Here is a 14,323-nt window from a genome sequence, read left to right on the forward strand (position 1 = left end):
TTGACCTCCACAAACACTGTGGCACATGTGTACACTCTCTCTCCATAAATAATGATGTTCAGAAGATCTCAAGTTCAAGTCTGACCTGGGCTATACAAGACTAACCCTGCCCAAACATAAAAAGAAACAAAATACATTAATCAGTTTTAGTTAGCCATTCTATAATATGTGAATATCTAAATTTTATTGTCAGTTAAATAACTAAAGGGGCTAGGGATGTGGCTCAGTGGTAGAGTACTTGCCTAGCACATGCAAAGTCACGGATCCAATTTCAATACACACACAAAAAAAAGTTAAGGAATTTGCTCACAAATAACAATGCTATAAAAATAAGACCAATCTACAGCCCACAAATATCCAAACCTTTCCTTGACTTAAAGACACCTACAGGAGATAGTTCAGTGGTGGAGCATTTGCCTCAGATGCACAAGACTCAAGTTCAATTCCCAGTACTGCCTCCCCAACACACACACACACACACACACACACACACACACACACACACACACACACACACACACGGAAGGAAGGGGAAGGGGAAGGGGAAAGGAAAAGGGAAGGGGAAGAGGAAAGGAAAGGAATAGAAAGGCAAGGAAAGGAAACTCACACCCACACCCATGGGGTACTGGAAGCATCCGGTTTCTACAGTTAAGATAATTCAACACTGGGAGCATGTTCCTGGAGTGTCTGGGAGCTTGAGGCTGCTGGCTGTTGGTCATTCTTCTCTTCCAAGCTGTGCTGGATCCCATATCCAAAGTAGATAGCAAATCCTAAAAGGGAATAGAGACAGTGAAGTGCAATTGATCACCCTTTTGTCCAGGAACCCACCGGGGAATTCTCCACATGGCCTCAGAACCTTTCAAAGACAAGCAATTAGAAGACTGTTGGACTCAGTCGCCCAAGGTTCTCTTCCCCAGCAAGCTACTCACCGATCACCATCCAGATTCCAAATCGAATCCAGGTCCCAGAAGTCATTTGCATCATCAGGTAGATATTCACAAAGATACTCAGTGCAGGAAGCACAGGCAGGGCTGGAACCTGTAAGCACAGCCTACAAATCCCCATGCACACCAAACACCCGAGCCCCCTCCCTGGGCTCTGCAGTCAGTTCCTGCTCATACTGGAGACCCCATGGGATGTACCAGAAGAGACATATACTGAGCACCAAAACACTGAGATGGGACTTGTAAGCAAGTGCCTTTTTGGAGGGGGCTTGGTGGGGGGGGGGGTGAGACAAGGTTTTTCTGTATAACAGTCTTAGCTGTCCTGAAACTCTTTGTAAACCAGGCTGGCCTTGAACTCAGATCTGTCTGCTTCTTCTTCCCAAATGCTGGGATTAAAGGCACATTGAAGGCATGTACCACATACCCAGCAGCAGATGTCTTTTTTTTTCCATTTTTAAAATATTTTTATTAAGATTTATTTTATGTATTAGTGTTCTACCTGCATGGACACCTGTATGCCAGAAGAGGGCATCAGATTCCATTAAAAATAGTTGTGGGCCACCATGTAGTTGCTGGGAACTGAGGACCTTTCTTTGGAAGAGCAGCCAGTGCTCTTAATCACTGAGCCATCTCTCCTCAGATGTCTTTTGTTTGGTTGGTTGATTTTTTGGTTTTTTGAGACAGGGTTTCTCTAAGTAATCTTGTCTGTACTGAAACCTGTTCTATAGACCAAGCTAGCCTCAGACTTAGAGATCTGCTTGCCTCAGCCTACTGAGTGCTGAGACTAAAAGCACACACTACCACATCCAGCAGCAGATGCCTTATTTTTTGGACATAGGGTCTCAAAGAGGTCCCTGAACTTCTGGCTCTCCAGCCCCTACACTTCCTCTGTGCTGGAATTATAAACAGACACCACTATTCTTGGTTCGTGTGGTGCTAGTATCAAACCCAAGACTTCATGCATTCTAAACTATTGCTCCACCAACTGACTACATTCCTGCCTCCCTCTGGCTTCTTTACTGGGCATTGCACCCAGAGTTTCATGCATATTAAGCAAGTGTTCTACCACTAAGTTACACCTCCCAGACTTGAGGAAGGTAACACTGCAATATTTGTTTGTTTGCTCAAACTAAGCACATATAACCTTGAATTCCTGAGTTCCCTTTACCTCCCTAGTATTAAAAGTATAGGTATGTAGCAACAACATACTTGTATTATTTTTATTTTGAGACAGAATTTCACTAAACTACTAGTCTAGAAGTAGCTGCAGCCCATGCTGGCCTTTAATATGTGGTCCTCCTGCCCCAGACTCCTGGGTATCTGGGAGCTCTGCCCATTGCTGTACTGGGAAGGGGTTGTGAGACAGGCTCTCACTATGTAGCCTTTGCTGGCCTGAAATACCCTGTGTAGATCAAGCTAGCCTCAGACTGGGAGATTACCTATCCCTGCTTATGTCTCCTGAGTTCTGGGATTAAAGACAAGGACCACCATGCCCAGCATCTCCACTGGTTTTATCAGTTCCTGCCCCTTCCTTCCACAGTAAGGTAAAACATGCTTAGACCTTATGTCAAGCATGACCACCTCCCTAGGGTGGATTATCTTAGAGAAGTCAGTCACCTACCTTGAAGTGGAGAGGAGTGGTGCTCTGAGGCTGTCTCCAGATGACAGTGACCACCGCGACAGTAAGAAGCAACAGTGAAACAGCCACAACTATCAAAAACGGGTCTCCAGAGAATAGCTGTGTGGACCACTGGGCCAGAATCAGGCACAGAAACACCAGAAGAAGGACTGCAAGTCAAGTTGGGGAGAAGTCTGTCAGAACACTGGGCTATATCCAACCAAACCTGTCTGTACTGTGTTTCCCGCTCTGCTAAAGACATCCACCCCATGCTATCAGCTTCCAAATGCCCAAGGAGTAAAGTCCCAGTGATCACCAAGCAGGGAAGCACATCCATAGACAATCCGGCCAGATCTAAGAGTTGGGGTGGTGTTCGTGGGATTACAGAGTTGCCTTGCAATCCCTGGAGTCCCTTCTGGAGAAATAGGCTCCATGCATGCAGAGTGTTCAAGTCCAGGCTCCAGCTCAACAGCTACACTCTCATATTTCTCCTTCTTACAAGAGCTTAATTTCTGGTCCGGCTGGTACCTGAGTGAGTGAGATAACATGGGAATATTACCAGCAGCCCCTAGGCATACAAGTGACATGTCAGGATAAAGCAACTGGCTGTCTTCATGCCCTCAGTGCACTCAGCCAAGGCATAATGGAGTCTCACCTGAGGATCAGAACAGAGAAAGCCACCAAGGAGTAGGCAAGCAGGGTCCCTATGGACGAGAGGTCCACCAGATCACTGAGCTCGACGAGGAAAGCCATAAATGCTAAAGCAAGAAGAACAAAAGGTGGGTGTAAAACCTGTGAGGCGTTAGCTAGTGAACATAGCCAAGCTGATGAAATCCGTAAGGCTGGTTGTCTTACCTGCAATGATTCCACAAACGATAGTGGCTAGGACTGGAGTGTGTGTTCGAGGATGAACATGGGCAAGTTTCCGGAACAGGAGCCCATCCTCTGCCATGGAATACACCACCCGAGGCACGGGGAAAATGGAACCTATGAGGCTATTAGAGAAGAGGAACATAAGAGACTCCAGAAAGTGTCAATGAGCAGGCCCTGCTCCTTTAGCCACGTAAGACATTTCCCCTCCCCTCTCTATTTCAAAGGCTGGAACAGCTGAGAATCTAGCAGCTAATGAGAAAGCCTTTGATACCAACCTGGATGAAAGGGCACATAAGGTTCCCACAGCTACTGCGTAGCGAGCGGGGTCCCATCCAACGTGGATAAATGCCTGGGGCAAGGGGCTGTTGATGTTAATCTGGTAGTAGGGCATCATGAGGGTGAGTGCCGCCGAAACACCAAAATACATCAGAAAGCAAATGAAGAGTGAGATCACAATGCCCAATGGGATGGAACGGTGGGGACAACGGGCCTCTTCCCCTGCAAGGATGGAACAGACCTTGATTCTGAAGCACTCAAAGGCCACCACACACACCCTCTCCCCTCCTATGCTCCCAGAACTAGGCTAACCTAACCCTCCACCAGCCCTACAGGTATATGATTTTGACAGAACAGAGGAACTACTACCCACCTGTACTCGCAATACAGTCGAACCCAATGAAGGCAAAGAAACATGTTGCTGAGCCCCGGAGAATCCCCGTCAAGCCAAAAGGCATGAACCCTCCAGAGCCCAGTGGTCCCAAGCTGTGGCAAGAGAAAGGAGGGGGAAATTATTGCGGGGATACGCGGTCTAACGGGCTGTGCCTATAATCCCAGCACTCAGGAACTCCAGGCTGAAGGCTCACAGCCAACTCTAACTGTATACCTCAGAGCCAGCCTGGGCTACACAGTAAGACCTTGTCTCAAAACACAAAATTAGTGAAGATGCAGGACAAGGAACGCTAGGACATAGCTCAGTTGGCACAGTGCTTGCTTAGCATACATACTGTGGGTTTGATCCCAACATGTGCATGTATAATCATGGCACTTGGGGAAAAAAAGCAAGAAAATCGGAAGTCTCTGGTCATCCTTCACCAGTTAGATGCCAGGCTGAGATCCATGGTACCCTGCCTCAAAAGCCACCATAGCCGGGCAGTGGTGGCGCACACCTATAATCCCAGCACTTTGGAAGCAGAGGCAGGCTGATTTCTGAGTTCAAGGACAGCCTGGTCTACAGAGTGAGTTCCAGGACAGCCAGGGCTACACAGAGAAACCCTGTCTCAAGAAAAAAAAAAAAGGCCACCATAAAGGAGACTAGACAGATGACTCAGCAGTTAAGAGCACCCGCTGCTCTGCCAGAGGACCTAGGTTCAATTTCTAACACCCACATGGTAGTTCACAATCATGTTTAACTCCAATTACAGAGGATCCAATGCCCTTTTCTGGCCTCCACATGCACCAGGCATGTACATGGTGCATGTATAATCCAGTCAAAATCACTCATACACAAATAAATAATAACAACTGCCAGACATGGGGCTGGAGAGAAGACTCAGCAGTTAGGAGCACTGACTGCTCTTCCAGATGTCCTGAGTTCAGTCCCAGCAACCACATGGTGGCTCACAACCATCTGTAATGTGATCCAATGCCCACTGCTGGTGTCTGAAGACAGCTACATTGTACTCACATATATAAAATAAATAAATCTTTAAAACAAACAAACAAACTTGCCAGGCATAGTGGCAAGAGCCGAAAAGGAAAAAAAAAGAGAAACAAGTCTCAAAATTAAAAATAATTAAAAAAAAAAAAACATTGAAGGGTTATACACGAATTCCACAGTTGTGGCACAGTTTTGGGCTGCTACATACCTCACTTGGGCCCAGTAGCCAGACCCCTACTCTCTGAGCCCCTTACTGCCCTGAACTAGCTGTGTCATTTGGGGCTCCTGACCTGTCAGTGCTGTTGGATCCTGACAGAGCCAGTTTGTAGTCATCCTCTGTGAGCTGCCAGTTGTGTAGTTTGCCGTTAATGAGTCCAGAGAGGGAGACGAAGCACAGCACCAAAAGATTCACTCCTGTGAAAACCCTGGTGACCAGGGCTGACTCTCGTGCTCCCAGGGCCAGGATTCCTATAGGAAAGGGAATGGAAAGAAGGCATTAAGAACACTAACATGGCTGTGGTGGCACACACACCTGCAATACCAGGACACAAGTGGTGGAATTAAAAGTTAAACCAACCCATATACACAAGAAGGGAGACTGTGGGTCAATGTCAAAATCTCAGGCTGGACAGATGGCTGCTCTTGCAGAGGATCAGGGTTCAGTTCCCAGAGCCCATATGATGGCTTTGATACACCTTCTTCATAGGCACTATGGCACCAGGCAAATACTTGGTATACACACATACATGCAGGCAGGCAAAACACATACACATAAAGACAGACCTAATTTTTTTTTTTTTAAATTTGGTCTTCATACAGAAGAAAGGCTCACAAGATGACTTATCAGGTAAAGAAAGGCTTACCAAAAAACCTGGAATCTGAGTTCTGTCTCTAGGCCCTTCCATGGTAGAGAGGAACAACTTCCACCATTTGTCCTGTGACCTCCATATGCATGGAACCCACACACATATACAATCAATCAATCAATCAGTCAGTCAATGTAACTGCAGAAGTAGAAGCTAATTCTACATCATCAGTGGATCTCAGCAGAAGGTTGGTAAGGGGCAGGGTACCATAGACACCTGGCTTGTAACAATGGGGAAGAGGGTACCTCTAACACCCAGTGGTTGAAAGCTAGGCATGTTGTTACTCTGTATTTTACTACAGACCCACAGCCCCCAGTATGGGAAAACCATACACTCTCTCTCATACTCACTCTCACACTCTGCCGTCCAGTGCCTTGGATTTTACATCTTCCACCAGCTCCAATCCTCCCACACACTCACCACCCCTCTCCAGCCTGTCTCACCAGTGAGGACTATCACCAGACCAAGAGCAAAAAAGTCTGGATACTTGGCCAGAAAGCTGGGCACTTGGATGGGGAAAGTCGTCTGCATGGCTTGGGAGATATGGTTCCCTATGAGCCCATCAAAAGCCGCACTCCAGGCCCGAGCCACACTGGCTGCACCTGCAAGAGGAAGGGAACCCTTGTTGACAAGCAGAAAGTGAACCCTTAGAACACAGACAGGAAGAGAAAGAAACATACCTAATCTCAGTCTCTGCTGTGAGGAGCAGGGGTGAAGATCACACACACACACGATAGATAATCTCTCTGTCCCAGGCTATCCAGAGACCGCCCCACCTAGGGATCCATCCCATCTCCAGACACCAAACCCTGATACTATTGCTGATGCAGCCCCTGAGCTAGGGGAAGGACTGAAGGAGCTGAAGGGAATTACAACCACATAGGAAGAACAGTATCAACTAACTGGATCACTCAGAGCTCTCAAGAACTAAACCACCAACCAAAGAGTATACATGGAGGGATCCATGGCTCCAGGTACATATGTAGCAGAGGATGGCCTTATCTGACATCAGTGGAAGGAGAGGCCCTTGGTCCTGTGGAAGTTTGATGCAGCAGCGTAGGGAGATGCTAGAGCAGTGAGGCAGGAGTGGGTAAGTGGGTAGAGGAGCACCCTCATAGAGGCAAAGGGAAGAGGAGAGATGAGATGGGGCGCTTGGAGGGGTAATCGGGAAGGGGGATATCATTTGAAATATAAACAAATGATTAATAAAAATTTAAATTAAGTAAAAAGATATATAATCTCTCAAGTTTCTTGAGCTATGCATTTAGCTCTGTGGCAGAGTACTTGCCTCACACACAAGGCCCTAGGTTTGAGCCCAGGCATTGCAAGAACAAACAAAATGGTGGTCTAGGAATGTTTCAAAAACATAGCAGGTAAACCGGGCAGCGGTGGCGCACGCCTTTAATCCCAGCACTTGGGAGGCAGAGGTAGGCGGATTTCTGAGTTCAAGGACAACCTGGTCTACAGAGTGAGTTCCAGGACAGCCAGGACTACACAACTACACAGAGAAACCCTGTCTTGAAAAACCAGAAAAAAAAAAAAAAAGGAAAAAAGAGATCGAGGACCTGGCCAGACCAAATGACATATACCTTGTAATCCCAGCTCCTGAGAAATAGAAGCATGTATATCAGAGACTTGAGGCTGTTTTCTGCTATATAGCAAGTCTGAGGACAGCCTGGGTTACGTAAGACCTTGTATTCATAAAAAATGAAACAAGAGGTCCTGTAAGGCACAGCAGGTCACACCTGTAATAATCCTAGTGATGGGGAGGCAAAGCTGGGAATATCTACACAAAGTCGAAGCCAGCCTGATCCCAAACAAAAATAAGTCTGTCCATTCACTACAAATCTCACTTCTTCTAGGTTTAACCCTTTAAGGAAGCAGCAAAAAAGGAGAATGGCATCTGGAGCCCCCACTACCCAGGCTCCCAGCCCCAGGTGACAGTGCTTACAAATGGAGAGTAAAACCAGCTTTGCCTACTCTACCCCACCTCGTATCCATGCCCATTCTAAGTCCCCATCTCCTCACCAATGACATAGTTGAGTATGAGGTTCCAGCCAGTGATGAAAGCCAACAGCTGGCCCACTGTGACATAGCTATAGAGATATGCGGAACCCGAGCATGGTACTCTGGCTCCAAACTCCGCGTAACAGAGGCCAGACATCACTGAAGACAGAGCAGCAATTAAGAAGCAGATGATGATGGACGGTCCAGCCTTCTCTCTGGCCACCTCCCCAGCCAGGACGTACACGCCTGCACCCAGGGTACTGCCCACACCCAGGGACACCAGGTCCAAAGTGGTCAGACATCGAGACAAGGAAGACGCAGACTGTTCGTTTGCTGCCAGGGGCCGCCGGCGAACCAACTTCTGGCCAAACTGATAGAGGTTCTGCCATAACATCTTTAGTGCCTGGTGGAGGGATTTAAACTCTGCTGGAAAACAAAATAAGAAATCATGACTGATCATCTTTAATCCAAGCATTTGGATGTTGTTTTTAACAAAATCTCAACTGTTGCTTGTTACCATTGAAGACTCTCTGGAGCCAAGATGCTGGGGTGAAAGCCTGCTAGCTCAGAGAGGCAGAGAAAGCACCCAGCTGACTTTCCTTCTCAGATCGTGTCCCAGGAAGAATCTCCTCCCTCAAGCCCGTCTCCAAAATGCCTTCAGTGTCCCTCCCTTCTACTTCCGGTGTGTCTCTCTATCCGTCCTTCCAACTCCCTTTTACCCTCTATGGTTTATTTCTTAAAAATCCTATGTTCATGGGCAGTGGTGGCGCACGCTTTTAATCTCAGCACTTGGGAGGCAGAGGCCGGCGGATTTCTGAGTTCAAGGCCAGCCTGGTCTACAGAGTGAGTTCCAGGACAGCCAGGGCTATACAGAGAAACCCTGTCTCGAAAAACCAAAAAAAAAAAAAAAAAAAAAAAAATCCTATGTTCACTTCCTGTCAACTGGTTGCTTACACCGCCTCTTGGCCTATGGTTGACTCTAATCCAGTTTAAAATGATCAAGCAGCAAACTCTTGGATTAAAGGTGTGTGCTAAGACTGAGCCACACCACAACTAAAAACATGTTTTTCCAGTAAATAACATAATCTTGGGGTTCACAGTCCTGGAACATGTCAATCTCTCCACAATTATGGTTCCAATTGGGAAGTCAGCCATGCAGAATGTTCAGTTTGAAGACCCAGTTTCTTTCCTGAAATTTCCATTTCCAGCACAGAAAGCCAGGAAAGGAACCTCTCAGCTCCAGACACATCCAGGAGCCACCTGTGTCCATATAAAGTAGATGTTCAAGATCTTTTTTTTTTCCTGCTGTATTCACAGCACAAATCACTTCTCTGACCCCCAGAATGTGTTAAATAACCCTACCTCTTAGTTAGGCTTAGTATTGCTGTGATGAAACACCAAGGGTATATTTGACTTCCACAGCACTGTTCATTCATATCTTTGAAATCAAGACAGAAACTCAAATAGAGTAGGAAGCTGGAGGCAGGGGTTGAGGCAGAGGCCATGGAAGGATGCTGCTTATGGCTTGCTCCTCATGCTTTCTCAGCTTTCTCTGTATAGCCTTGGCTGTTCTGGAACTTACTCTGTAGACCAGGCTGGCCTCGAACTCAGAAATCCGCCTGCCTCTGCCTCCCAAGTGCTGGGATTAAAGGCATGGGCCACCACCGCTCGGCCTGCTTTCTTACAGAACCCTGGATAATCAGCCCACAGTAGCACTGGGCCCTCCCCTGACATCCCGGGTCATGTTCTCCCTCTCTGGTGCATTGAGCACCGACTGCATTACATGTGGGGCTGGAAGGGAAGGGAGCTTAGGAGGGCACTGGTGGGTACAAGAAGGATCTTGGTCCATCTGAGAACAGCATCCTTCGTTTACTAGGAGGAAATTGGAGTACTTATGCTCCTGGAGAGCTGGCTAGGGTCTCCAGGGCAAGGTTTGTGTTGTCACGTGCCATTAGTTTAGGGCAAGAGTGTGGTATGTTACTTCATTTGCACAGGAGAAATTCCAGGTGCTGCCGGACATGACCTTATAAGGGGAAAGGAAGTGTAATCTGGCTACAGGCTACGTGACCTCTAGTGAGAAGAAAAGGTTTTTGGCACGGGGCTATGTGAGCAGGGTCATACAGGCCCCAGGGCAGTCGAGTAGAAATCCTAACTCTTGCCGACCTCAAGAAAGAAATGTTGGGGTTTTGGACACGTCTCTACCCGACGTGTGCTCCAGACCTGCTCCTCCTGGTCCCATGGCTCCCTAGCCCCACACTAATTAAGAAAATGTTCTACAGGTCTGCCTACAGCCTGATTTTATGGAGACATTTTTTTTCTTTTTTCTTTTTTTCTTTTTTTTTTTTTTTTGACAGGGTTTCTCTGTGTAGCCCTGGCTGTCCTGGAACTCACTCTGTAGACCAGGCTGGCCTCGAAGGGAGGCGTTTTCTTTACTGAGGTTCCCTCCTCTCAGATGACTTTAGCTTATAGCAAGTTGACATAAAGCTGTTCAGTACATCCTGACACCCCAGAATAGCAGATACCAGCTAGACGCCCATGAATCAAATCCAGTTCTGACACCGTCTATCTGGAGTTAACACTGAATCCATAAATTGTGGGCTACAACCCCAAAACTGGCCTAGTTTTCATTTACCTTCAACTCCAAGCCTTTCTGACCTATCAGCTACAAATTGGGGTTGCCAGAGCCCACTCCTCAAATTTTATTAATGAGCTGAAGTGTCTTATAGAACTCAAAGAAACACTATCCTTACAGTCATTATTTCAGAGTTTGTTTTGTTTTGTTCTGTTTTAGTGGGGGGCAGTGGATTTTGTTTCTGGTTTGTTATAAAGGACATTTTGAGTCTGACATTGTGGCTCAAGGCTGAAATCCCAGAACGCAGGAGGTTGGCATAAACGATTGCCAAGAGTCTGAGGTCACCATGGGACCTGCAGATTGAGAACCTATCTTGAGAAAAGTAAATAAATTAAAATGAATACAAGACATTTAGACAAATATGTTCCCTGCCTACGATCCCTGCATTCAAGAGGCTGAGGCAGAAAAAAACAAAAACAAAAACAAATGAAACGAGTTCCCCACCCTCCTGGTATGTATACACTTGGTAAAAACCAAAAGAAATCAAAATAAGTAAGTGAATGGACTCTGTTTTTTAAAGGATAGCAAAAAAAAAAAAAAAAAAAAAAAAGCAAATAAAGAGCGGAATCAAGTCTGTGTGGGTCCCTGAGCTCAGGGCCCAATGTGGGGCTGCCATAGTCCCAGGCACCTTCCTGCCTGGCTCTAAGACTGCTTCCAAATCCTCTTTAACCTGCCCTAGCAGAGTAACGCTAACAGCTTTGAGGGTAACCAGAAAGGCCTGTCTGTTTAGATTCCTGGCCTCTCACTCTCCGTGCAACATTCCTCCCTTCCAAATTTGGAACAAGACTTCTGTGACTCACCTTGGGAAAGAGAATTTCTTAATATCTCTAGACATGGCTCCAGGGGATAAAGTAGAGCCAGAAACTGAAAATAAAAGTCAAAAGCTAAACAAAACCCAATAATAACAACAAAACCAGAGGAAATAGTGGTGCACACCTAGTATCCCAACAGGAAGATTGCTACAGTGAGCTCTAAGACAGCAAGGCAGCCTGGTCTACATGGAGAGTTCCAGGCCAGTTGGAGCTACCTAGTGAGACCCTGTTTCAAAACAAACAAACAAAAAACAAAAAAACAAAAAAACAAAAAAACAAACAAAAAAAACACCATCTTGGGCCAGTAGGATGGATTAGTAGCAAAGGCAGTTGCCATCACGACAGACAACATGAGTTCGAAACTCAGCCCTGTAGGTTGTACACTACAGGATTCACGTGCTCATGTACATACAAACTCATATACAATGAAAGTTTTCTTTTATCATACAATCCTTAAACTCCTTGCCACACACATTTCTAAACCCTGCCGCCTACAACAAAGCGGTGTGAAACAGTCTTCCAAGAAAGTCTTCACAGACTTACCAGAGACAATGGATGAAACCCTGGAGTGCTGGATGTGTTCCTGAGGCTGAGCTCCAGACCTGTGCTGGACAGAAGTTGAAAATTCTTTAAGGCAGCAGGTAGGACCCACGCGTTCAAGTAGCTACCGGAAGCGTGCCTGGGGGGTAGGGTGGGGACAAACAGGGAGGGGCAGCTCATCTGTCCCAAAGACCTTTTCCCTAGTTCTGGAGATTGATTCTCTCTCTCTCTCTTTCTCTCTCTCTCTCTTTCTCTCTCTCTCTCTCTTTCTCTCTCCCCTTTCTTTCTCCCTCTCTCTCTGAGTTAGGGTCTCCCTTTGTAAAGACCAAGCTGGCTTCAAACTCACAGAAACTCACAGCAGTCCACCTGCCTCTGAATCCAGATAACTGGGATTAGAAGTACCTTTACACTTTTAAAATTATAATTAAAATAATAATACAATAGAAATGGAGGGATGGCTGAGTGGTAATTGCTACTCTACCAGAGGATGGAGGTTCTGTTTCTAGCATCCATTTCTGGCCACTTGAAACTGTCTATGACTCCAACTCTAGGGGATGATGCTTCTGGCTTCTGTGAGTACATGCATGGACAGTACTGTAAATACCCCAACACACACACACACACAGAAAAATAAGTCTTAAAAAGAAAATACATGCCCTTAAGTCAGCATTCTGGAAGCTGATTCAGACAGATTTCTGTGAATTTGAGACTAACTTGGCTTCAACTCCATAATATGAGGTTCAGGCCAGCAAGTAGCCCTGGCTACTTAGTGAGACCCTGTTCTCTTCTCGGGGTTTTTTTTGTTTTGTTTTGTTTTGTTTTGTTTTTTTTGAGACAAAGTCTCACTAGGTATGTAGTCTTATTTGTCCTGATACTATGTAGACCAGCCCGGCCTCAAACTCGAGAATATCCACCTCCCAATAGCTGGAATTAAAGGAATGCACCACCACACCAAGCTAGATTCTGTCTCAAAAATAAACAAACAGGGCTAGAAAGGCGGGGGCTTCAGTGCATTCCTTTGGTCCAGCACTTGGAAGGCAGAAAGATCGATATGAGTTTGAGACTAGTTTGGTCTACATATCAAGTTCTAAGATAAGCCAGGATTAAGTAGTAAGATCCTGTCAGGGGAATACAAAACAAAGAAACAAAACAAACAAACAAAAAAAAAAAAACCTAAGATGTAGGACCAAAGGAGCTGAAGGGGTTTGTTGCAACCCATAGGGAGAACAACAATATGAACCAACCAGACCCCCTCAGAGTTCCCAGGGACTAAACCACCAACCAAGGAGTATACATGGAGGGACCTATGGCTCCAGCCGCATATGTAGCAGAGGATGGCCTTATCTGGCATCAACGGGAAGAGAGGCTCTTGGTCCTCTGAAGGATCGATGCCTCTGTGTAGGGAAATGCAGGGGTGGTAAGGTAAGAGTGTGTGTATGAGGAGGTTGGGGGGAATAGGGAGTTTCCAGAAGGGAAACCAGGAAAGGGCATTTGAAATGTAAATAAAGAAAATATTAATCCCAGCACTTGGGAGGCAGGGGCAGGTGGATTTCTGAGTTCAAGGCCAGCCTAGTCTACAGAGTGAGTTCCAGGACAGCCAGGGCTATACAGAGAAACCCGGTCTCAAAAAAACAAAACAAAAAAAAAAAAAAAAAAAAAAAAAAAAGCCAGGCGGTGGTAGCGCACACCTTTAGTCCCAGCACCTGGGAGGTAGATTTAGCTTCAGTTTATTTTGTTATTGTTTCGATGGGTTTTGTTTGTTAATTGGGGTTTTTTTTTTAGATTTATTTTATGTGTATGAGTACACTGTGGCTGTACAGATGGCCTCGAGCCATCATGTGGCTGCTGGGAATTTAACTCAGGACGACCCACTCGCTCTAGCCCACTCACTCCATTGTAATGCACTGTAGCTGTCTTCAGACACACCAGAAGAGGGTGTCAGATCTCATTACAAGTGGTTGTGAGCCACCATGTGGTTGCTGGGATCTGAATTCAGGACCTTGGGAAGAGCAGTCAGTGCTCTTATCCACTGAGCCATCTTTCCAGCCCTGTTAACTGCTTTTTACAGTTTTAGTTATTCATGGGGTTAGTGCATGCATCCTATAGCATATATGTGAAAGTCAGGAATCTATCCTTTCCACACTATTTGCATTCCAGCTGGTTCATATCCTATGAACCAGCTCCCAAACACTGATTTTGTTTGTGGTTTTGGGATTTTTGTTTTGTTTTGTTGTTGTTGTTTGGTTTTTCCAGTTTCTCTGTGTAGCCCTGACTGGTCCGGAACCCACTATGTAGACCAGCCTGGCCTAAAATTCAGAAAGCCACCTGACTTCTTTTGACTCCCACTTTTTTTTTTTTTTTTTTTTTTTTTTTT

At 46.0% G+C, this 14,323-nt stretch overlaps 2 protein-coding genes across 2 annotated transcripts in view; one reads left to right on the forward strand and one right to left on the reverse strand.

Annotated features, from left to right (window-relative positions):
- Nucleotides 1–628: 628 nt before the first annotated feature.
- Nucleotides 629–8,518, reverse strand: LOC116100344 (cationic amino acid transporter 3-like). Its single transcript, XM_031384152.1, has 11 exons — nucleotides 7,987–8,518; nucleotides 6,402–6,560; nucleotides 5,383–5,560; nucleotides 4,085–4,197; nucleotides 3,711–3,933; nucleotides 3,418–3,557; nucleotides 3,218–3,320; nucleotides 2,879–3,090; nucleotides 2,566–2,732; nucleotides 930–1,038; nucleotides 629–770 (listed from the first exon to the last, which is right to left on the reverse strand). Exons 1-11 carry the CDS (start codon nucleotides 8,438–8,440, stop codon nucleotides 649–651), a joined length of 1,980 nt encoding a protein of 659 aa, XP_031240012.1. The 5' UTR covers nucleotides 8,441–8,518; the 3' UTR covers nucleotides 629–648.
- The window catches only part of Dprx (divergent-paired related homeobox), a 24,722-nt gene continuing 18,476 nt past the window's right edge, over nucleotides 8,078–14,323 (forward strand). The window contains exon 1 of the mRNA XM_031390904.1: nucleotides 8,078–8,647. Within this exon, the coding sequence (XP_031246764.1) occupies nucleotides 8,617–8,647 (31 nt within the window). The 5' untranslated portion in view covers nucleotides 8,078–8,616. The remainder of the gene's footprint in view (nucleotides 8,648–14,323) is intronic.

This window comes from Mastomys coucha, unplaced genomic scaffold, assembly GCF_008632895.1.
Source record: "Mastomys coucha isolate ucsf_1 unplaced genomic scaffold, UCSF_Mcou_1 pScaffold21, whole genome shotgun sequence".
In the NCBI taxonomy this organism is placed as follows: Eukaryota; Metazoa; Chordata; class Mammalia; order Rodentia; family Muridae; genus Mastomys; species Mastomys coucha.